The sequence below is a fragment of the Bubalus bubalis genome, chromosome 9 (assembly GCF_019923935.1).
Source record: "Bubalus bubalis isolate 160015118507 breed Murrah chromosome 9, NDDB_SH_1, whole genome shotgun sequence".
Lineage (NCBI taxonomy): Eukaryota > Metazoa > Chordata > Mammalia > Artiodactyla > Bovidae > Bubalus > Bubalus bubalis.
Genome location: NC_059165.1, coordinates 88303131 through 88329065, shown reverse-complemented (window position 1 = coordinate 88329065; position 25935 = coordinate 88303131). Strand labels below are relative to the sequence as shown.

Here is a 25935-nt window from a genome sequence, read left to right as displayed (position 1 = left end):
TCTCAATTCCACCATCTTAAGTTTTTCCAGCTTAAGAATAATAAAGTAAACTCAAAGTGAACAGAAGTTTGAGTGGAAATCAGTGAAAAAACAGAAAAATAGTAGAGGAAAATCAATGAAACGAAAAGTTCTTTGAAAAGATCTATAAAATTGTTATACCTTGAGATTGCCCTTTTAAAAAAGAGAATACACAGATTATCAATATTAGGTATTGAAAAAGGGGATATTACTATCTTACAGAAATTAAAAGTATTCTTAGGGAAGTTTATCAGTCAGTTTATACTAACAAATTGGACAAATCTTAAAAAGACATACACTGGCAACTTCCCTGGCAGTCCAGTGGTTGGGTCTCTGAGCCTCCAGTGCAAGGGGTGGAGAACTAATCTCTGTCTGTCTGGAAACTAAGATCCCACAAGCTGCATTGGAAAAGAAAAAAAGACATATATTAATATAAATACACTCAAAAACAATTAGAAATTTTAATATCCTTTAAAAAGTAAATTAGTTATTGTATATATTCCCATAAGGAAATGCCTAGGCCTAGATGGCTTTACTGCTAAGCATTTTTCAGATATTTCAATTCATTTTGGTTGTTCAGTCATGTTCGACTCTGCAACCCCATGGACTGCAGCACGCCAGGCTTCCCTGTCCATCACCAGCTCCCAGAGTTTGCTCAAACTCATGTCCATCGAGCCAGTGATGCCATCCAACCATCTCATCCTCTGTCGTCCCCTTGTCCTCCTGCCTTCAGTCTTTCCCAGCATCAGGGTCTTTGCCAATGAGTCAGTTCTTTGCATCAGGTGGCCAAAGTATTGGAGTTTCAGCTTCAGCATTAATCCTTTCATTGAATATTCATAACTGATCTCCTTTAGGATGGACTAGTTGGATATCCTTGCAGTCCAAGGGACTCTCAAGAGTCTTCTCCAACACCACAGTTCAAAAGCATCAAGTTCTTCAGCACTCAACCTTCCTGTAGTCCAGCTTTCACATCCAAACATGATTACTGGAAAAACCATAGTTTTGACTAGACGGACCTTTGTTGGCAAAGTGAATGTCTCTGCTTTTTAATATGCTGTCTTGGTTGGTCATAGCTTTTCGTCCAAGGAACAAATGTCTTCTCATTTCATAGCTGAAGTTACCATCTGCAGTGATTTTGGAGCCCAAAAAAATAAAGTTCGCCACTGTTTCCACTGTTTGCCCATCTATTTGCCGTGAAGTGATGGGACCGGATGCCATGATCTTAGTTTTCTGAATGTTGAGTTTTAAGCCAACTTTTTCACTCTCCTCTTTCACTTCCATCAAGAGGCTCTTTAGTTCTTCTTCACTTTCTGCCATAAGGGTGGAGTCATCTGCATATCTGAGGTTATTGATATTTCTCCCAGCAATCTTGATTCCAGGTTGATTCAGTCTTAATTCTCAGAGCCAGTGGAATCTGAGAGCCACCCTGTTCACCAGCGCTTCCCCGTGGAGAGGCTAGGGGAGCATGGGGCCCTCAGCAGCGGACGTGGGAGGACCCAAGTGTGGGTAGGAGGCCTCTTAGCCAGAGGGCAAGGACCATGTGGGCCGCCCCGACCCTAATCTACACCATTAGTACCAGCTCACCCTCTTGGGACAGCCAGAGGCTCTACCAGTGAGACAAAGCTGGAAATGGACCTTGAATGCTCATGCCAGCTCGGCCCCACAGAGAAATGTTTAATGAAGCATTATTATTAACATTAACACATATGTAAAGTCTTTTGATAAATAGAAGAAGGAACTTTTCAATCTCCTTTATGAATATAGTATTATCATGATGATGTACTATTCTAAGAAAACTGCAATTATTTCTCCTGAACATACCTGTAGAAATTAACAAAATAATAGCAGACCAAATCCATGAATATATTAGAAGTATTAGACATTTGTGATCAGGTTGGGTTTATCCTAGGAATGCAAGGAAGTTTAAAATCCATAAAACAATTAATGTAGTATTCTCCATTAGTAAAAGAGTGGACAGAAGCTACATGATCCTTTCAGTAAGTAGAAAAAAAATATTTGAGAAAACTCGTTCATGATAAAATTTTTAAAATTTAGCTATATGGAAGGAAACTTCCTCAGTAACCCTTGTCTAGGACATGTACAAAAATTCTGTGCTGTGAGAAGTTTTTAATTTCCATTTTTTCATTTATATCTCTGATCCATTTCTCATTTTTGATTATGGTATTAAAATCTTCTTTTTTTCTGTATCGATATGTCATTGTTCTGTCACTACTTGTAGATAATATCTTTCCCCTCATTGAATTCCCTTGGCACTTTTGTCAAAAATCAATTGAACATATATATGTGGGTCTGATTTTGTTCTCTCGGTCCTGTTTTATTGATCTATAAATTAATCTGATGCCATACTGTCTTGAGTATTCTAGCTTTATAAAATTACCATGAAATGTAAAATAAATATTCCATCTTCTTGTTTTCCAAAATTGGTTTAATTATTTTAGATCTTTTACATTTCTATGTAAATTTTATAATCATCATGTCAATGTCTCTAAGGCAACTTGTTGATTACATTGAATTTGTAGAACATTTCCATGCATAAATAAGGTATATCTTATTTAGGACATCTTAATTTTCTTGTCAGTGTTTTATAGTTTTTTTAGTTGGCAGTTTTATAGAGGTTTTGTGCATGGTTTTATAAACTTATCTCAAGTATTCTGTGTTTTCATTCTACCTTTAATGGAATTAAATTTTTTTTCCAGATTGTTCATTGATAATATACAATAAAAGCATTGATTTTTGAATGTTGAGCTTGAATCCTTCAATCTTGGTAAATTCTCTTGTTTCTTTCTTAAAAAAAAAAAAAAAATTTGCCTGTATCAATTTAATCTGTGCCACACTGCTTGTGTTCCTTGACCAGGGATCAAACCTAGGCCACAGCAGTGAAAGCCCTGAGCGCTAACCACCTGACTGGAATTACCTGAAAACAGAATGTATAGAATTTACTTAATGTACAGTCATGTCATCTCCAGTGCAGCTTTTCTCATGCCTTTCTTGTATAAGTTATTGTTCTAGGAATTCAAATAGTTGGAGTATGTTTCTTTATGTCAGAACTTTAGCTGATAAATTCAGAAGGAATGATACAATTATAAAATGGCTTTTTCAGTAGCCCCTGATAACACTTGAGATCTGGTCACCAATCAAAAAAGGATACTAAATCTAATAGATGGAAAATTGATAGGAGGATTTATAGTATTGTGAGCATATCAAATTGACAGTATGTGAAACCACTCACCGTTGTTAACACTACTAAAAACAGGCACAACCAGACATGTGTCTACATATGTGATGTGGTAGAATATTCCACTAGGTCTTTAAAAAAAAAAAAGCTTCTGTTTCTCTGTTGAATTCATGTTTATCTCACTTTATTAAACATTTGGAGCATACTTAAAAATAGCTGTTACAGTGTTGTCTGTTGATTCACTCACTGCTGACAGCTGTAGATCTGTTTTTATAGATTGGTTTTTCTTTGGCTATGGATCATATAGTCCTCTTTGCATGGTATTTTTTTGTTTTACCGGGTGTCAGATATCTATGTTGCTGTATTTCACCTTTTGCTGTATTTCTTTAGAGTAGTATTAGGCTTTCTTCTGACATGTAGTTCACTTAATTGGAATCTATTTTAAGTCTTTAATATTTGTTTGAGTGAATCTAGCACTTCTTTGCTGTTGCTGCTGCTGCTTCATCGCTTTAGTCGTGTCCCACTCTGTACGACCCCATAGACGGCAGCCCACCAGGCTTCCCGTCCCTGGGATTCTCCAGGCAAGAATACTGGAGTGGGTAGCCATTGCCTTCTCCAATGCATGAATGTAAAAGGTGAAAGTGAAGTCGCTCAGTCGTGTCTGACTGTAGGGACCCCATGATCTGCAGGCCACCAGGCTCCTCCATCCATGGGACTTTCCAGGCAAAAGTACTTCTTTAGTGTAGACTAATTTTTCACATTGCAAAGGAAATCAATTTCTGACGATCTTACCCAATGTCCCGTGTATTATGTGGTCTTTCCGCATAATACAAGTTATGTAGAATACATAATACAGACTCTTGACCATCTGAGCCACCAGGTAGCCCAGGCTTTCCACACCCCAAATCTGTCTTTGTCTTTTCAATTCAGTGACACTGGCAGACTCTGCTAGGTTTCTCCCTTTTTGCATTGTGGCCTGGAGATTACCTGTACTTAGTAAAATTGGGATGTTGTAAGAGTCATCTTAGGTTTTTAATTTCCTCTCTAAAGCATCCATATGCATGTCCTACCTACTTTCCAAAGTCTTGAAACTGTTGTTTAATGTGTTTTGTCTGATTTTCCATTTTTTGTTGTTGTTTTTTTTTCAGGTAGGAGAGTAAATCTGTTCCCTGTTATTCCATCTGTAAAGTAGCCTTTTACATATTTACTTTTATTGTTTTATGTATTACATAAGGTAGGAATTTTGGTGGGAGGAAGAACAACAAGAAAAAAATACAGGCTATTGCTTAAGAAAAAACAAAAGTGATTTTTTTGTTATGTTAAAAAGTAAGTTCATTTGGATTTTGATTAGGATTTTGTTATAAACTAATATTTGTATATAATCATATACTTTGTGGAAAGTTGACATTTTTATAATAGCTTCCTTGTAAGTATATGCTGTATCACTTGTTATATTAAGTCCTATTTTCAATTCATCAATAAAATTGTATAGTTTTTTTATAAGTGATTTCTGTATTTCCTTATTAAGTTTATATTTTGGTATTTATAGTTTTGCTTGCATTATTAGTGGAGTTTTAAAGTTATTTTTTATAGTATTTTATTTATATATTTTATAATTAACCATGGTACTTAATTTCCATTTTATAGTATTTTAGATTGCTTTTATTTCATGTTAAATATGTTATCCTTTTCTGTGTCTAATATTTTTTTATAACCCACCTTTTAAAAAATTCAGTTCGTCTTTTAAAATGAAAATATCAGTATTTTCTTTATGAGTGCTTCTTTTGATTTACGTAGAAATCTTTCTTCCAGACAAATACATAAAAACTCAAATTTTCTTTGAGTACTGCTGCAGTTTTTATTTTTTCCAAAGAGCTATCCAGGGGCTTTAACACTAATTTTTTTTTTTTAATGAATCATTTATGTATCTTACTTCATTTTTTAATATATTCAAGTGATAATATCTTTAAAGTTTTTTATGTCTGTTATATCAATTTCAAAAAAAATTTTTTTTTTTTTAAATATTCCGTAATTTTAGTGTTACTCTTCAGTAGGTGTAGTTTTGGGGCTCTCCTGGTGGCTCAGTGGTAAAGAATCGGTCTGTAATGCAGGAGACCCAGGTTCAATTCCTGGGTTGGGAAGATCCCCTGGAGGAGGGCATGGCAACCCACTCCAGTGTTCTTGCCTGGAGAATCCCCATGGACAGAGGAGCCTGGTGGGCTATAGTCCATGGGGTCGCAGAGTCAGACATGACTGAGTGACTAAGCAGCAGCAGCAGCAAGTGTGGTTTTTCTTTAATTCAGCACATACTAATAGATGTTCAAAATTTGAGATTAGGTAGATATCTTTTATAATCAGTTTTAGAGACTAGTTAAAGGCAGAATTTTTAAAATAATTATCACACTGTGTATTGAGGCCACATATCTGGGCAAGTAAAAGAAGGGCTTTTTTTTGTTTGTTTTTAAGAAAATCTTGAAGCGATAGAATCACAATTTTTTGGTTAACATCTAAGTTGTTTTGGTTCATTTTTTTTTTCTGTATTGATACATTTTATAACCTTTGCTAAAAAAATATTTTTCTGTTTTTATAGTTTTGGTAAGCAGTTTGGAGGAAAAAGAGGATGTGATTGTCTTGTATTAGAGCCTTCAGAAATGATTGTGGTAAGAACTTTAAAAAATGTTGAATTCCTTTTTGTTATGCTTCACTTTCAACTTTAAATGTAGTGATCTTTTAAATACTCAAAAAGGTTCCATTAATGGGACTTTTTAATGTTTTACTAAGTAGCATCAAACCATATATATTTATATATACCTAGTTTGATGTATTTTCACCCACTTTGAATATTTTTTCTGATTCTTGAGAGAATTTGAAACATGATGCAGTTATATCTAAAGTATTACCAATTTGGTAATTCCTTTACTACATTCACCAGAAAATTTAAATAAGAGCTCTGAAAGGGCACCCTGATTTTCCTATTCGATATAGGTAATAATCTTTGAGCATCTGTGTTCTGTACCCTGGACTTGAGAGAAAGAGATAGAAAAAAAGAGACACAATTACATCCAAGTAAGAAATGGTTTACATTTTAATATTTTATTTTAAGAGTGTATTTAAGGATTAGTTCTTTACTTTTTCCCAAGAAAGCTAGGTAGTTGATTTAACTTTAGAAAATAAGACTTTTTTCCCTCAGTATTTGAAGAGTCCAGAACACAGCTCTCTTTTACCTTGTTCTGAGATGACCTTACTAGAAAACAGCTAATATTGAATGGATGCTTTGTCCTGCTAGCATCTCATGTAGATGATCATGTTATCTGATTTGATTTAAACTATTGAGAAACAAGGCTGAATTCTTAATGTAGCCTTTTAATATCAGGGCTCAAAACTAAACTACTTTTTTATTTCATAGTGTTATAGTCAGATTGACATCTTCAGGTAGATTCTGTGATCTCTTTGCCAAATTGGATCATCTACATTGTCATGAGCTTAATGTCCTAAATTTCATATAAGCAACTGGATTTTAAGCTCCTAAAAGGCTGAGATCAGTTTTTATTCTGTTTGTGTCTTTGATAGTACTGCACAGTACTTCCCACATAGTAAATAAATATTCAGTGAATTTTACTGGTTCTCAAGTTTGTTCAAGGCTTAGACTATGTATTGTATTATGTTTATTTTCTTTAAGTGTTGGTATACATGGCATATCTATTAAGGCCTCAGAACTCTTTCTTTTAAATTAAGTGCATTGAGAGACATGGCAGGAAAACTGCTTCAGGCAGTAGGGTTTTCTTGTTTATTTGTGATGTGTGTTTCTCATGATTTATGGGAAAAGAATGGTGCTTTTGCCATAGTGTTTTCATATGCAATTGACCCTTAGACAACATGGATTTGAACTGCTCAGTCCACTTATGCAGGTATTTTTCAGTAGTAAATTCTGCAATACTACAGTCTGGTTGGTTGAATCCATGTATACAGAGGACAGACTATAAGTTATATCTGGATTAAACAACACCTTGTGCATACTTTTGTTTTATTGTGGTAAAATACACTTAGGATGAAATTTATTGTCTTAGCCATTTTTAAATGTAGAGTTCAATTTATTAATTATTAAATTTATATCTATCGATTTTCATTTTGAATTAAAGGGAAGAATTGTTCTTATCTTGCCCCAAGCCTGGAGTTAACCTTTTCTGTGAGGAGATCTGCTTGCTTTTAGTGGAAAGCAGTATTGAGAAGCCGAGATCTGGCAGCTGATTGTTTCCATTGCTTCAGGTGCCTCAGTGCTTGTAAGGCCTTTCAGTGAACAGAGCTAGAAAATATACATCTGAGTGTATATATATATACACACACATACATACATGCTTACATATACACCTTTGTATTTATTTCTTTTATGTATATCTATCTATAAAACCTAGAGTTAATTCTCATATTCTCTTTTATTTGTACCTTCTTTCACTAAATGGTGAGAAACTTCGTCTCCATTATCATCAAAATATTTACTTAAGACAGTTTTAAAATTGCTTGCTCATAATAGTGTAGAAAGCACCACTAGCTAGAGTATTAACATATACATATACACTTATTTCGGAGAAGGCAATGGCACCCCACTCCAGTACTTTTGCCTGGAAAATCCCATGGACGGAGGAGCCTGGTAGGCTGCAGTCCATGGGGTCGCAAAGAGTCGGACACGACTGCGTGACTTCACTTTCACTCTTCACTTTCATGCATTGGAGAAGGAAATGGCAACCCACTCCAGTGTTCTTGCCTGGAGAATCCCAGGGATGGGGGAGCCTGGTGGGCTGCCGTCTATGGGATCACACAGAGTCGGACACGACTGAAGCGACTTAGCAGCATACACTTATTTTGGAGAAGGAAATGGCAACCCACTCCAGTGTTCGTTCTTGCCTGGAGAATCCCAGGGGCGGGGAAGTCTGGTGGGCTGCCGTCTGTGGGGTCGCACAGAGTCAGACATGACTGAAGCGACTTAGCAGTAGCAGCATACACTTATTTTAAGTGTACAATTTATTGATATTACAAATGTATACCATTTATAACCTATCTCTCTATCAAAATATAAAATATTTGCATCACCTACCTTACAACGTAAGGAAATATTCAGAGAATTATAGGGGTCTTGCAGAAGGACAGAGAAAGGCCAGTGGGAGAACTAGATTAAAGGATCTCCCTTTGGCCAAATATGGGACTATGTGAGAATCCAAATAAAAATGTGTAGTAATTGATGGTACCCTCCTGTATAATAAAGAATTTGTAAATTCTAATATGAATGAATGAAAAGGAGAATTTCTTCCTGATAGTCAAATGCCAACTAATAAGTCTTTAAGGAATGATTAAGTTAGAAAATAATTAATGATGCTAAAACTTGGGACTAATGTTCATTGAGAAGTGGGATACTTACATAATCTCATTTTATCTCCCCACAAATCATTTATGAAGGGAAAAATTACCAAATTTTTGATGGGGAAACAGAAGGATACGATACCACTGTAACAAAAATTATTGCTACTGCCATCAGTATAGGCATAACGTGATACCATACTACTTCTGATACAGTGCGCTGAAGAGGACAGAACATCACCTCTGAGAAATATGCCTGCTGGAAGTGCATGCCTGAAACTAATTAAGAAATATCAGACAGACCAAAAAGACATTATTCAAATTGTTGGCTTATATTCTTCAAATATCCCAGTGTCAAGAAACATCACATGAAAGACTGAAAAACTGTTTCATGTTAAAGGAGAAAAAAAGATATAACTAAATGGAATGCTTTTTATCTTGCATTAAATCTTGGAGGCAGGAGAGGGTCGTAACTATAAATGATGATGTTGGCACAGTTGAGATTTGAACTTGGACTGTGGTCAGTTTGGCACCAGTTTCATGGCTGACAATTTTTCCAGCCCATTGGGGTGGGTGGTGATGGTTTTGAGATTATTCAAACTATTACATTTATTGTACATTTTATTTCTCTTAATATTACTACATCATCTCTACCTCAGATCATCAGGCATTAGATCCCAGAGGTTGGGGATACCTGGGTTAGATACTATTGAATTTCCTGTTTTTGATTATTTTTTGGGGGTTGTGTAAGATAAAGTCTTTGTTCTAAGGAAATACATGTTGACACATTTTAGGGTCAAGAATCACTTTCTCTTCAATTTATACTCAGTGTTTCAGAAAAAGAAAAAGTATGTGCGTATATACAGTTTTAAAAATCACCCAAAAAGTCACGTCAACTGTATATATTTATGATTGGTAATTTTTAAATTCCATAACTCTATCATATTGATGAGCAGCATAGGTAAAAATTCATTATGAGTAATAGGAGAAAATAACCTAAAATAATATTAGGATTTTTCTTTCTGAAGTTTTTGAGGATTTTATTTTCATTCCACCATTTGATGAATCTTAATTTTTTTTTTTTTTTTTTAGTTTTTCACTACTGTTACATCCTTTGAAATACAAAATTGTACTTAACATTTTGTACAGTACAGATGTTTGATACCTCAGTGTATCTTTTAGGTGAAATTATTTACAGTTCATAAAAATGCTTGGTCCCAGTGTGTACTTGGACAAGTATGCACATATGTATTTGGTCTGAGTATACATAAGTAACATGTTTACTATTTTGACAAGTTCTATCAAATGGTTTTATTCTGTATGTATTTCTCCAAATGTCGTTGAGTAATCACTGGTGATTGGGAATGCCTGTTTTTGAACACCTTCCTTGTTACCTGATAGGTTAGTCATCTCAATCTGATACATAATAATGAAATCTTATTTTAATTTCTGCATATTTTCATATGCTTTATGGAAGGCTTAGTTTTATTATCCATGTCTCTTGCCAGTTTTTCTATTTGGATTACTCTTTATTTGTGTTCAAAAGAACTTTTTATTACTATATAAATGAACACTTTTGTTATAAGAGGCTATCATTTTATAACTAGTCTAAAGTGAATTTTGCTCCTTGAAGAGGTTTCTCAGGGTTACTTGAGATGCTGTCTCCTGGGCTTGAAGTCCTAAAAAATTCCTACCAAGTAAAACATAACTCTCAAAAAATTAAAGTGAATTTTGTGTCTATTACAATTTTTTTTTAATCTATTGAGTTTTTTCCTCTTAACAACTTTTTGGTTTGAAGTTATACTAGAAAGACCTGATGACAGGATTATTGAAGTTTTAAAATCTGTAATACTTTATTGAATTTTAACAGTTCATTGTTTTAATTAAACTTTTAAATCTTACTTCTTCTGGGCAGCTAAAGACAGTGGTAAACACTTAACTACCTGTCTCCAAATATTTCCTCCAAAAACAGTGTAGTACTAAAAGAAGGGTGTAAGAAATCTATGCACAAACCATGCTCACAACACAAGTTGAAAACAGAGGATGCTCAAACTTGAAAATAGTTGTAAATATAAAGAGAGAAATCACCAGTTCCCAGCTTGTTATCTCTCACACTTCATCTCTACTCCCAACCCTCCAGCAAAACTTTATGATGAGTAAAGGCCAACCATCCAGATCTATAGAAAACCCAGAAAATGGAAGCTAGCAAATGGAGAAATGGTTGGCCTACACTGCAAGAAGACTAATTCTGTACTAAGTGTAAAATACATGTGTACATATGCATATGTTAGAACAGAAACTACGTTATTTAAAATTATGAGTAATTGCAGAATAGTCATCTACATGCAGAGTTCAGGATTAAGACAAAAGGTTTTAAAAAGGGAACAAGCTCCCTTTGGCATTTAAGTGCTAAAAGAAGCACATGTGTAAATTTTAGTTTCCTGCAGGCTGAAGTGAACACAAAATCAGGTTTTGCAACCTCTCCTTCCACTAGCAAAAGGAAAAAAAAAATAGCTTAAAACATCTGTCCTTCAAAGTATTTGACAAAAGTGAGTGCGCTTAGTCACTCAGTCATGTCTGACTCTTTGTGACCCCATGGACTATACAGTTTATGGAATTCTCCAGGCCAGAATACTGGAGGTGGGTAGCCTTTCCCTTCTTCAGGGGATCTTCCTAATCCAGGGATGGAACCCAGGTTTTCTGCATTGCAGGTGGATTCCTTACTAGCTGAGCCAAATATTGAAATATAGATGATTTTACAAATAGTGCTGTATAGCAAAGTGACTCAGTTATACATATATACATTCTTTTTCATATTATTTTCCATTATGGTTTATTGTAGAATATTAAATACAGTTCTCTGTGCCATACGGTAGGACCTTGTTGTTTACCCATTCTCCATATACCAGTTTGTATCTGCTAATCCCAAACTCCCAATTAATCCCTCTCCCATCCCTCTCCCCCTTGGCAACCACCAGTCTAATCTCTATCTGTGATTTTGTTTCTGTCTCATAGATAAGTTTATTTGTGTCAGATTTAGATTCCATATGTAAGTGATATATGGTATTTGTCTTTTTCTTACTTCACTTAGTATGATAATCTTCAGTTGTATCCATGTTACTGCAAATGGCATTGTTTTACTCTTTATGGCTGCGTATGTATTCCATTGTGTATATGTACCACATCTCCTTTATTCATTCATTGATGGACATTTAGATTGCTTCCATGTTTTGGCTATTGTAAATAGTATTGCTATGAACACAGGGGGATGCATGTATCCTTTGAATTATAGTTTTGTTTGGCTAGATACCCATGAGTGGGAATGCTGGATCAATATAGTAATTCTATTTTTCGTTTTCTGAGGAACATCTGTACTGTTCCGCAATAGTGTAGGAGGGTTCACTTTTCTCAACACCCTCTCCAGCATTTGTTTACAGTCTTACTTGGCCATTCAGGGATGACACCTCATTATAGTTTGGATTTGTATTTCTCTAATAATTAGTAGCATTGAGCATCTTTTCACATGCTTGTTGGCCATCTGTATGTTTTCTTTGGAGAAATGTCTCCAGATCTTTTTTCTGTTGGGTTGTTGTTTTGTTGTCAAGTTGTATGACCTGTTTGTATAAATTGGAAATTAAGCCCTTGTCGGTCACATCATTTGCAAATATTTTCTCCCATTCTATAGGCTGTCTTTTTGTTTTGTTTATGGTTTTCTTTGCTGTGCAAAAGCTTGTTTGATTAGGTCCCAGTTGTTTGTTTTCATTTTTATTTCTATTCCTTGGGAGACTCAGAGTGGAAAGGTCATATCCTTATATAATTGGAGTCTTAGAGGACAGGAGGGAATAACTGTATTATTATAAGTAAGAGATTTTTCCAAAACCAAAAAGATGTCATCTCACAGATTTTAAAACTCTACAGGATGAACATAAACTCTTAACAGGATAAATACAAGCTTATGCATAAGCTGCTGCTGCTGCTGCTAAGTTGCTTCAGTCGTGTCCGACTCTGTGCGACCCCATAGACGGCAGCCCACCAGGCTCCCCCGTCCCTGGGATTCTCCAGGCAAGAACACTGGAGTGGGTTGCCATTTCCTTCTCCAATGCATGAAAGTGAAAAGTGAAAGTGAAGTCGCTCAGTCGTGTCCGACTCTTAGCGATCCCATGGACTGCAGCCCACCAGGTTCCTCCGTCCATGGGATTTTCCAGGCAAGAGTACTGGAGTGGGGTGCCATTGCCTTAGTAAAACTATTGAAAACAAAAGTAAAGAGAAAGTGGTAAAGCTAGAAAGACAGAAGAAGAAGAAGAAAAAAAAAACACTTCTAAAGGAGCAATGGTAAAATACAGTAATTTTACCTTCATTAGTTACAGAATTTGAAGATTTTCACATAGATGCTAAGAAAATGTTTCATTCGTAGACCAGAACTCATTTTACTAAAAGAAAATTTTTCAGGCAGAAGAGAATCTCAGATGGAAGCACAGAGATGTGGAACAAAAGACGGTGGACAGAATAAATACATGGGTACATGTAAATGTGTGTTGGGCTTCCCTGGTAGCTCAGGGAGTGCAGAATCCGCCTGCAATGCAGAAGACCTGGGTTCAATCCCTGGGTTGGGAAGATCCTGTGGAGAAGGAAATAGCAACCCACTCCAGTATTCTTGCATGGAAAATCCCATGGACAGAGGAGCCTGGTGGGCTACAGTCCATGGGGTCGAAAAGAGTCAGACACGACTGAATAACTAACACTTTTTGCTTTCAAATGTGTGTTGCCTACAGGTATGCTTTTTTTTTTAAATTGCATATTCCTAATATTTTTTTTTAATTGAAGGTTTGTAGCAGCCCCACATCAAGCTAGTCCATGGGTGCCATTTTTTATTATTATATTTGTTACAGTGATCTGTGATCAGTGATCTTTGATGTTACTATTATGCTTGTTTTGGGGCATCATGAACCACAGCCATTAAGATGGTCGATAAATGTTCTGTTTTGACTGCTCTACCATACTGACTGTTCCCCCATCTCTCTTCTTATGCCCAGGCTTCCCTCTTCCCTAAGACACAACAATATTGAAATTAGGTCAGTTAACAACCCCACTATGGCCTCTAAGTGCAAAAGTGAAAGGAACAGTTGTCCATCTCTCACATTAAATCAAAAGCTGGAAATGATTAAGCTTAGTGAGGAGGGCATGTTGAAATTAAGATAGGCTGAAAGCTAGGCTTCTTGTGCCAAACACTTAGCCAAGTTGTGATGGCAAAGGACAAGTTCTCAAAGGAAATGAAAAATCTTTACAGTGAACATACGAACAGTAAGAAAATGAAACTGCCTTATTGCTTATAAGGTGAAAGTTTTAGTGGTCTGTAGAGAATATCAGACCAACTATGACAGTCCCTTAAGCCAAAACATAATCTAGTGCAAGGTCCGAACTGTCTTTAATTTTGTGAATTCTTCTTTTAACTAAAAGGCTAAAAGAATTGAGAAAGCTGCAGAAGATATGTTTGAAGCTAGCAGAGGTTGGTTCATGAAGTTTAGGGAAACAAATAGTTTATATAGAGAACACGGTATCAACAGTAGAATGCATCTGCTTTTCAAGTACACATGGAATATTTTTAAAAGTTGACCATAGGTGGAACATCAGGCTCAAAAAAGATTTTAAATTTTACAATTTATAGTTTTTGACCACCATGGAATTAATTTAAAAAACAATTACAAAAACAGAACTACAACAGAATACAACTTTTGAAATTTAGGAGTGTATATTAAATCACTTGTCAAAAAAGAATCACTGTGAAAATGAGAAAATATTCTTAGCTGAATGAAGATGACATATCAAAACGTGGAATTCAGCTTACATCGTTCTTGCTGAGCAAGGAAGGTAGCATTTAAACCTTAATGCTATGAGGATTAAAGGTTGACATTACATGAGTTTTCACATCATGAAATTAGCAGCAAATTATACCTATAACATAAATGAGAAGCAATGAAATAATAAAGATAAATATTAAAATCAATGACCTGTCAAGCAGACTTAAGAATCAGCAAGGCGTAAGTTGGTTCTCCAAAAAATAATAAAATTGATAAATCCCTATCAAAAGTAATGAAGAACAAAACATATTACATAAGCAGTGTCAGGAGTAAAAAAGTAAAAAAACACTATTTTGTCCATGTCTTTTTAATGGGGTATCCATGAGGAGAGAAGGAGTCAGTAGTTTAATTTTTAGTAGTAATGGCAGTATTATAGAAGTTTTTTATATGTGCCTGTAGAGACACATTACACATAATTATGTGTATGTCACATGTAATTATAATTAATATATACATAAATTTATAAATCATCTATACATACATCATTAGGAACCAAGATTATGTAGTATCAGGAAATTGATGGTAACATTAATATGGTTAAAGCTATTACATATGTACAATATACATGTATGTAGTATGAAGAGAAATGATTTGTCATTAAGATAACATTTAATTGGATATAATTAAATTTACAAATTGTAATTAATACAGTTAATAATATATATATATTAAGATTTTTAAGAGTCATTTTTCACCAATGACTAAGTAAAGCTATAGGGCAAAATTTGAATATATCATCATTTGTCTTAAAATTATTTCCCAGGTTGGTTCTCTTTATGAAAAAGTATGTTTCTTAGGGCTGTTCATTGAAAAAGCTTAGAAGTAGTTTTAGTAATTCTTTGGGGCTATAAGAGCGAGCCCAGATTATGATCAGTAAATATTATTTCCCCACTAAAAGGATATAGTGAAAGTGAAACTCTCTGGGTTTCTTGGACTTGGGTGATTATTTCCTTCCCCATTTTAGGGAAGTTTTCAACTATTATCTCCTCAAGTATTTTCTCATGGTCTTTCTTTTTGTCTTCTTCTTCTGGGACCCCTATGATTCGAATGTTGTAGCGTTTAATATTGTCCTGGAGGTCTCTGAGATTGTCCTCATTTCTTTTAATTCGTTTTTCTTTTATCCTCTCTGATTCATTTATTTCTACCATTCTATCTTCTAATTCACTAATCCTATCTTCTGTCTCTGTTATTCTACTATTTGTTGCCTCCAGAGTGTTTTTAATTTCACTTATTGCATTATTCATTATATATTGACTCTTTATTATTTCTTCTAAGTCCTTGTTAAACCTTTCTTGCATCTTCTCAAGACACATATTAATCAAATTAACAAAGATCAAACACAAAGAACAAATATTAAAAGCAGCAAGGGAGAAACAACAAATAACACACAAGGGAATACCCATAAGGATAACAGCTGATCTTTCAATAGAAACTCTTCAAGCCGGGAGGGAATGGCAAGACATACTTAAAATGATGAAAGAAAATAACCTACAGCCCAGATTATTGTACCCAGCAAGGATCTCATTCAAGTATGAAGGAGAAATCAAAAGCTTTTCAGACAAGCAAAAGCTGAGAGAATTCTGCACCACCAAACCAGCTCTCCAACAAATACTAAAGGATATTCTCTAGACAGGAAACACAAAAACGGTGTATAAATTTGAACCCAAAACAACAAAGTAAATGGCAACGGGATCATACTTATCAGTAATTACCTTAAACATAAATGGGTTGAATGCCCCAACCAAAAGACAAAGACTGGCTGAATGGATACAAAAACAAGACCCCTGCATATGTTGTCTACAAGAGACCCACCTCAAAACAGGGGACACATACGGACTGAAAGTGAAGGGCTGGAAAAAGATTTTCCATGCAAATAGGGACCAAAAGAAAGCAGGAGTAGCAATACTCATATCAGATAAAATAGACTTTAAAACAAAGGCTGTGAAAAGAGACAAAGAAGGTCACTACATAATGATCAAAGGATCAATCCAAGAAGAAGATATAACAATTATAAATATATATGCACCCAACACGGGAGCACCGCAGTATGTAAGACAAATACTAACAAGTATGAAAGGAGAAATTAACAATAACACAATAATAGTGGGAGACTTTAATACCCCACTCACACCTATGGATAGATCAACTAAACAGAAAATTAACAAGGAAACACAAACTTTAAATGATACAATAGACCAGTTAGACCTAATTGATATCTATAGGACATTTCATCCCAAAACAAGGAATTTCACCTTTTTCTCAAGCGCACATGGAACCTTCTCCAGGATGGATCACATCCTGGGCCATAAAGCTAGCCTTGGTAAATTCAAAAAAATAGAAATCATTCCAAGCATCTTTTCTGACCACAATGCAGTAAGATTAGATCTCAATTACAGGAGAAAAACTATTAAAAATTCCAACATATGGAGGCTGAACAACACGCTGCTGAATAACCAACAAATCACAGAAGAAATCAAAAAAGAAATCAAAATTTGCATAGAAACAAATGAAAATGAAAACACAACAACCCAAAACCTGTGGGACACGGTAGAAGCAGTCCTAAGGTGAAAGTTCATAGCAATACAGGCATACCTCAAGAAACAAGAAAAAAGTCAAATAAATAACCTAACTCTACACCTGAAGCAACTAGAAAAGGAAGAAATGAAGAACCCCAGGGTTAGTAGACGGAAAGAAATCTTAAAACTTAGAGCAGAAATAAATGCAAAAGAAACAAAAGAGATCATAGCAAAAATCAACAAAACCAAAAGGTGGTTTTTTGAAAGGAGAAATAAAATTGACAAACCATTAGCCAGACTCATCAAGAAACAAAGGGAGAAAAATCAAATCAATAAAATTAATAATGAAAATGGAGAGAGCACAACAGACAACACAGAAATACAAAGGATCATAAGAGAGTACTATCAACAATTATATGCCAATAAAATGGACACCGTGGAAGAAATGGACAAATTCTTAGAAAAGTACAACTTTCCAAAACTCGATCAGGAAGAAATAGAAAATCTTAACAGACCCATCACAAGCACGGAAATTGAAACTGTAATCAAAAATCTTCCAGCAAACAAAAGCCCAGGTCCAGACGGCTTCACAGCTGAATTCTACCAAAAATTTAGAGAAGAGCTAACACCTATCCTGCTCAAACTCTTCCAGAAAATTGCAGAGGATGGTAAACTTCCAAACTCATTCTATGAGGCCACCATCACCCTAATACCAAAACCTGACAAAGATCCCACAAAAAAAGAAAACTACAGGCCAATATCACTGATGAACATAGATGCAAAAATCCTTAACAAAATTCTAGCAATCAGAATCCAACAACACATTAAAAAGATCATACACCATGACCAAGTGGGCTTTATCCCAGGGATGCAAGGATTCTTCAATATCCGCAAATCAATCAATGTAATACACCACATTAACAAATTGAAAAATAAAAACCATATGATTGTCTCAATAGATGCAGAGAAAGCCTTTGACAAAATTCAACATCCATTTATGATAAGAACTCTCCAGAAAGCAGGACTAGAAGGAACATACCTCAACATAATAAAAGCTATATATGACAAACCCACAGCAAACATTATCCTCAATGGTGAAAAATTGAAAGCATTTCCTCTAAAGTCAGGAACAAGACAAGGGTGCCCACTCTCACCATTACTATTCAACATAGTTTTGGAAGTTTTGGCCACAGCAATCAGAGCAGAAAAAGAAATAAAAGGAATCCAAATTGGAAAAGAAGAAGTAAAGCTCTCACTATTTGCAGATGACATGATCCTCTACATAGAAAACCCTAAAGACTCCACCAGAAAATTACTAGAACTAATCAATGACTATAGTAAAGTTGCAGGATATAAAATCAACACACACAAATCCCTTGCATTCCTATACTCTAATAATGAGAAAACAGAAAGAGAAATTAAGGAAACAATTCCATTCACCATTGCAATGGAAAGAATAAAATACTTAGGAATGTATCTACCTAAAGAAACTAAAGACCTATATATAGAAAACTATAAAACACTGGTGAAAGAAATCAAAGAGGACACTAACAGATGGAGAAATATACCGTGTTCATGGATTGGAAGAATCAATATAGTGAAAATGAGTATACTACCCAAAGCAATTTATAGATTCAATGCAATCCCTATCAAGCTACCAACAGTATTCATCACAGAGCTAGAACAAATAATTTCCCAATTTGTATGGAAATATAAAAAACCGCGAATAGCCAAAGCGATCTTGAGAAAGAAGAATGGAACTGGAGGAATCAACCTGCCTGACTTCAGGCTCTACTACAAAGCCACAGTTATCAAGACAGTATGGTACTGGCACAAAGACAGAAATATAGATCAATGGAACAAAATAGAAAGCCCAGAGATAAATCCACGCAAATATGGACACCTTATCTTTGACAAAAGAGGCAAGAATATACAATGGATTAAAGACAATCTCTTTAACAAGTGGTGCTGGGAAATCTGGTCAACCACTTGTAAAAGAATGAAACTAGAACACTTTCTAACACCATACACAAAAATAAACTCAAAATGGATTAAAGATCTAAACGTAAGACCAGAAACTATCAAACTCGTAGAGGAGAACATAGGCAAAACACTCTCTGACATACATCACAGCAGGATCCTCTATGACCCACCTCCCAGAATATTGGAAATAAAAGCAAAAATAAACAGATGGGACCTAATTAACCTTAAAAGCTTCTGCACATCAAAGGAAACTATTAGCAAGGTGAAAAGACAGCCTTCAGAATGGGAGAAGATAATAGCAAATGAAGCAACTGACAAACAACTAATCTCGAGAATATACAAGCAACTCCTACAGCTCAATTCCAGAAAAATAAATGACCCAATCAAAAAATGGGCCAAAGAACTAAATAGACATTTCTCCAAAGAAGACATACAGATGGCTAACAAACACATGAAAAGATGCTCAACATCACTCATTATCAGAGAAATGCAAATCAAAACCACTGTGAGGTACCATTTCACACCAGTCAGAATGGCTGCGATCCAAAAGTCTACAAGCAATAAATGCTGGAGAGGGTGTGGAGAAAAGGGAACCCTCTTACACTGTTGGTGGGAATGCAAACTAGTACAGCCACTGTGGAGAACAGTGTGGAGATTCCTTAAAAAACTGGAAATAGAACTGCCTTATGATCCAGCAATCCCACTACTGGGCATACACACTGAGGAAACCAGAAGGGAGAGAGACACGTGTACCCCAATGTTCATCGCAGCACTGTTTATACTAGCCAGGACATGGAAGCAACCTAGATGTCCATCAGCAGATGAATGGATAAGAAAGCTGTGGTACATATACACAATGGAGTATTACTCAGCCATTAAAAAGAATACATTTGAATCAGTTCTAATGAGGTGGATGAAACTGGAGCCTATTATACAGAGTGAAGTAAGCCAGAAAGAAAAACACCAATACAGTATACTAACGCATATATATGGAATTTAGAAAGATGGTAACAATAACCCTGTGTACGAGACAGCAAAAGAGACACTGATGTATAGAACAGTCTTATGGACTCTGTGGGAGAGGGAGAGGGTGGGATGATTTGGGAGAATGGCATTGAAACATGTAAAATATCATGTATGAAACGAATTGCCGGTCCAGGTTCGATGCACGATACTGGATGCTTGGGGCTGGTGCACTGGGACGACCCAGAGGGATGGAATGGGGAGGGAGGAGGGAGGAGGGTTCAGGGTGGGGAACACATGTATACCTGTGGCGGATTCATTTTGATATTTGGCAAAACTAATACAATTATGTAAAATTAAAAAAAAAAAAAAAAAAGTGAAAATTGCTCAGTCATGTCTGACTTTGTAAGTCCATGGAATTCTCCAGGCCAGAATACTGGAGTGGGTAGCCTCTCCCTTCTCCAGGGGATCTTCCCAAACCAGGTATCGAACCCAGGTCTCCCACATTGCAGGCGGATTCTTTACCAACTGAGCCACCAAGGAAATAAGATTATATATCACATGTGGAGTAGGAAATGTATTAGGCTAGCAATTCATGTCAGAAAGCAAAGAGATATCAAAAAACTATTGAGAATTTGTCAGAAGTTTGTAACTTAAAAGGGATAGCTTGACTATCAAAAAATAGTGTTAAAATTTTTTAGCAGAATGTGTTAGTCACTCAGTGGTGTCTGACTCTGTGATTTCTTGGACTGTAGCCGGCCAGGCTCCTCTGTCCATATAATTCTCCAGGCAAGAATACTGGAATGGGTTGCCATGCCCTTCTCCAGGGGATCTTCCCAGTCCAGGGATCGAACCTGAGTCTCCCACTTTGCAGGCGGATTCTTTACTGTCTGAGCCACCAGGGCAGCTTTTACCAAGAGGGGATATTGAAATTGATTAAAACCTTTTTTTCTACATTTGTTACAGTGATCTGTGCCTTTTTCTCCTTTGATCTCTTAATATTATTATTAATAGATTTTTAGAATATTAAACTACCCTTTGTTATTGTACCACTTAAAGGCTGTGGTGTAATTTAACAGATACAAACCCCATAACACAGACCATGACTGTTAATGGTAACACTATTTTCAACATTGAGTAGTCTGTTTTTAGTGATGGGGAATGTGCTGTACTTAGTTGTTAAGTTGTGTCCAACTCTGTGATCCCATGGACTGCACTCTGCCAGGCTCCTCTGCCCATGGGATTTCCCAGGCAAGAATACTGAAGTGAATTGCCATTTCCGTCTCCAGGGGGTCTTGCCAGCGGGGAGGTCAAATTTATATCTCCTGCATTGGCAAGCAGATTCTTTACCACTGAACCACCAGGAAAGCCCCTTACATATCCAGTAAAGGCTTGACCTGAGCTATTTGTTTTATTTTTTCTGTTCTTCTAGGCTTAACTTGATAACTGAGTTTAGGATTCTTGCATTCATTATTTCATAGTGAGATGTTACCTTGTGATTTAATTTCTAGGACTCTCTTTTCATTTATGTATTCAGATTCTGAGGGCCTTGGGGCTTCAGAGGTGGCTTAGTGGTAAAGAATCTATCTGCTACTGCAGGAGACTTTGGTTTGATCCCTTGGTTGGGAAGATCTACTGGAGAAAAAAAATGGCAACACACTGTAGTATTCTTGTCTGGAAAACCCCGTGGACCAGAGGAGCCTAGTAAACTACAGTCCGTGGGTTGCATAGAGTCGGACTCGTCTTAGCAACTAAACAACAACAGTTTCTGTGGGCCTTAGAACTTGAAGGCTGTTAACTCTTTTTCTGCATTTGGTGGAATATTTATTTTTTTAACCTGAAAAGATTCTTCCATTTACATCCATTGTGATTGCTGAAAAATCTAGAGCACTGGCTCTAGAGCACGTGGTCTTTAGTTGCCCCAGAGTGTGTGATCTTAATTCCCTAACCAGTGACTAAACCCACATTCCCTGTGCTTAAAGGTGGATTCTCAGCCACTGAACCACCAGGGAAGTCCCTTTCATGGACATTTTAGAATAGCTTAGTAAATATAATCTCAGTTATTTTCTCTTTTGACATCATCTTCATTTTTCTATTATCACCTTCTTAAACTTTGTTTAAATATGTTAAATATTTTCAGCTAATTCTCTGTATTTCTTTTTTTTTTCTTCTTTTTCATCTCATTCTGACTTTGTACTCCATACTGCTATTTTTTTAGCTCTGTTTTCCTAATTCACTAATTCTCTGTTTAGTTACTTCTTAAAAAATGTCGACTTAAAAAATGCACAATGTGAGGGTTTCACGTTAAGTTTTATTTGGGCAAAATTAGGACTATAACCCAGGAGATAACACCTCATATAGCTCTGAGAAACTGCTCCAAAGAGGCAGGGAGGAAGGTCAGTATGTTTGTGATTTGGGTGAAGGGAGAATACGTGCAATCAAGCATGTGTTTTTGTGCAGAAGCTTTCTGCTAGTCGTGAGGAGCAGACTGGCTCCTCTAGTCTGCTAGAGGAGCTAGTCTGAAGCTCCTCATGAAGGATGCTAGTGTTTTTCTGGATATGAGGTACAAGAATTGGGCTCATAAAATTGGCTGCTATAAGTATCTGACTATCTAAAGACCTATTCTGCTTCATTTTTCTTTTTTACTTTCTCTCTCTCACTTTGGGTAATTTCTGTTGACTTGATTGCATCAGGTTTAGTGATCAAAGGCATTCTTCATCTTCAGTACCATGTTTTTGTTTCTGACATTTTCATTTTGCTCTAATACCTTTCTTATGTCTGCTCCGTCTGTCTAGTTATATTGTCCACATTTTCTGCTGAACCATTACCATATTAATTATGGTTTTAAATTCTGTCTGATGTTGATCTGGGTCTTTCTTAATTTTCATCGATTGATCTGTTGATTGCTTTGTCTCTCGGCAGTGGATTGAGTAGTTTTTTTTAAATTGTTTCTATTTTTATGTGAGTTGCTGCCGCTGCTAAGTAGCTTCAGTTGTGTCCGACTCTGTGCGACCCCATAGACGGCAGCCCACCAGGCTCCCCCGTCCCTGGGATTCTCCAGGCAAGAACACTGGAGTGGGTTGCCATTTCCTTCTCCAGTGCATGAAAGTGAAAAGTGAAAGTGAAGTCGCTCAGTCGTGTCCGACTCTTAGCGACCCCATGGACTGCAGCCCACCAGGCTCCTCCATTCATGGGATTTTCCAGGCAAGAGTACTGGAGTGGGGTGCCATTGCCTTCTCCTTATGTGAGTTACTGTTTTGTATTTGATACTAAATATTGTGTATTAGGGCAGTAAAGACAGAAGATAGTGTTTAGGCCTGGAGAGGAGCACATCTCTTCTGAAAGAATTGAGCTGGATCAGTAGTTTCAGTTTTCTCTATTGTTACTTTTGTGTTCAGGGCTGAGACTGGTTTTTTGAAAAATTTTTCTGAGTGTTCCTGTTCCACCCTCACTTTCAGGCCTTCTCTGTGCTCTTGTGTTTCAGACAGGATATATCGCCATGTTCTCTCATCCTTCTTTCTAATGTAGACAGCTATTTCTTGTTACTCACAATTTGCTAGCCTGGCGGTGGGGAGGGAGGGCACTTGGGGAGGATTTTTTTTTTTCTGGTCTTTATCTGTTTGGTTGCTATTTATAATCTCTGGCTTATTTTCAAGTTTTTGTTTGTTTAAAGTTGTTTTTTTCTTTATCATAGCTTTATATTTTCTGATACTTCCAATATATTGGAATATTTGCAGATGTGATTCTGCTGCCTTTTCTGTCCATAGTTGTTCATCATGTCTCTTAGGTTTTGTTGCGTTGAGGTTGTGTTATTTTTTTTTTTCTTTCTGTTTTTAGTTTTGGGGTTTTCATGGGGGGCAGTTATTTGTGACTTCATGTGGCTTGAACTTTTAGGTGTGGGGATTCTTTGAGGTTTGGGTTAAAGTTGCATTCTTACAAAGAGGTTTTAGATTTGTTTTTGTCTCTTGCATGTATGTACAAGTTTTCTTATACACTTAAAGTATAATGAATTAAAACTGTAGACCTGCATTAAGGATGGCCTCTGTCTTGAATTTCCCCCACCCTCAGCAGGTCTTTTCTCAGTGCCAAGCAGTTTTTCTTCCTCTCTTCTTCAGTATAGACTTAAACCTTGCATTGAGGATGTAGCTCTTTGAGATGAGTGAGTCTCTTATGCATTCCCTGTCTTTGGTGGATTCGCTAACCATCCAAGTGGAAAGGCTTGCCTTTAAAGTTGAGAAATCATCTGGTAGATTGGGTCTGTGTTGCTAGCCTGCTTCCTGGTATTTTGCCTTCACTTCATTCTTTGCATTAGGATTCCTACTTTTGTGCCATTTCCGTATGTGTGTATGAGATTTCACTTTTTAAATCTAATCTCACATTTCAGTTGTATTCAGCGAGAGTTTAATCATTTATACATTGTTTGCTTTTTTTTTTTTTCATTTGGTACTTTCCCCCACATTTTTGAGACTTAGAAACTCCTTTCCTAATTTTAATTTACTACTATTTCTATCTTGAAAATCCTTTATCATTTAAATCACTTTTTGCTAGATATTAAAAGATCTAAGAATCATTATACTGGAATTTCACCTAAATAATCTAGCATATCCTGTAGGATAGGATGGTATGAAGGCAGTAAACTTTTTAGTCACACTTTTTGAATTGTTTCTCATCCATTTGTGTGAAGTAAAAAGCTTTATGAGGCTCCATAGCATCTGTTAACAGAAAGAGTAGCTATGTTGTGAGCCTTAAAGAATATAGTAGTTTCTGTTACTTGGCCTAGTGTAGTGATGTAGTAAATAAGATCATTTTTTTAAAGAGGAAATTTAATCTCAAAGAGGTGACATGTATTTGCTACCTGTACAAAATTCTGTAGTTTTGAATTAGATTGTCAACCCCTGTGTCTTCTGGATTTTACCTTTCAGGAAAATAATATTCAGTAAGTTATTCTGCCTGCCTGTGTATTTGTTGAGCATCTTACACATACTTGAAAGGGCTTTAAATCTTTAGGGAGAAAGAATTTAATGTAATGCCCATTTTGGCAAACATTTTTAATAAGTGAGCAAAGATGAATATAAATATAATGCAGTTCTTATACTAGAGAACTTGTAGTGAAGTGGGCTTATCTAATAATTACGGCTAATATACTTAGTGCTGTAGAAGGGTGGTACCTTCTTGGGGCAGAGGTAGGGTTAGTTGAACTGGGTTATGAGGTATATATAGCTTGCCAAGATTTTAGCAGAGGAGGAATGACTGTTAGGCAGAAATAATACAAATGAATGCAAAGGCCTGAAAGCAGTCCTATTTATGAGAACTCTGGGTCGGGTACACGTAGTAAACCAGTCAAAGGAATGTCTCTTGTGGTTATTGAAGAGATGGCAATTGAGATGTTCTTACATGATTGGTAGTATTTCAGCATATGAAGATAAAATGGATAGGATAATGGAAATTGAAATAGGTAAAGTTGCTTGGCAGAATGTAACTTATTTATGTATCAGTTCAGTTCAGTCAGTCAGTCATGTCTGACACTTTGTGACCCCATGGACTGTAGCATGCCAGGCCTCCCTCTCCGTCACCAACTCCTGGGATTTATTCAAATTCATGTCCCATCAAGTCGGTGATGCCATCCAACCATCTCATCCTCCGTTATCCCCTTCTCCTCCCGCCTTTAATCGTTCCCAGCATCATGGTCTTTTCAAATGAATCAGTTCTTCGCATCAGGTGGCCAAAGTAGGGAACCATGAATAGTCACAGTGGCTTGACTGCTACTTACTCCTGAACACTCACATTGGAAACAGAACAGTTTAGACATTGATTCTTTCTGAGAAATCATCAGGAAGTTTTGCATATCTCATTGGAGCTTTTATGTGAAAGGATTTTTTGTGGGGAAGAGGATGTGGGAGCAGTTTCTCCAGACTTCCTTGTGTAAGATAAAGTGCTAAAAGTATTTCGGCAATGGAGCAAATATGGCTTGGGATATCAAATGTAATAGTTAAAAATTTATTTGGTATCCATTAGAGGTCCATTGTAGCATTTTGAACAGGGGACAACA

The 25935-nt window shown here is 36.2% G+C and overlaps 1 protein-coding gene across 6 annotated transcripts in view; it reads left to right on the top strand.

Annotated features, from left to right (window-relative positions):
- RAPGEF6 (Rap guanine nucleotide exchange factor 6) overlaps positions 1–25935 on the top strand; it is a 225217-nt gene that overhangs the window by 56450 nt on the left and 142832 nt on the right. For all 6 annotated transcript variants that reach the window (XM_006072649.3, XM_025293055.2, XM_025293053.2 and 3 more), the window contains one exon: positions 5805–5874. In XM_006072649.3, the coding sequence (XP_006072711.2) occupies positions 5805–5874 (70 nt within the window). The remainder of the gene's footprint in view (positions 1–5804; positions 5875–25935) is intronic.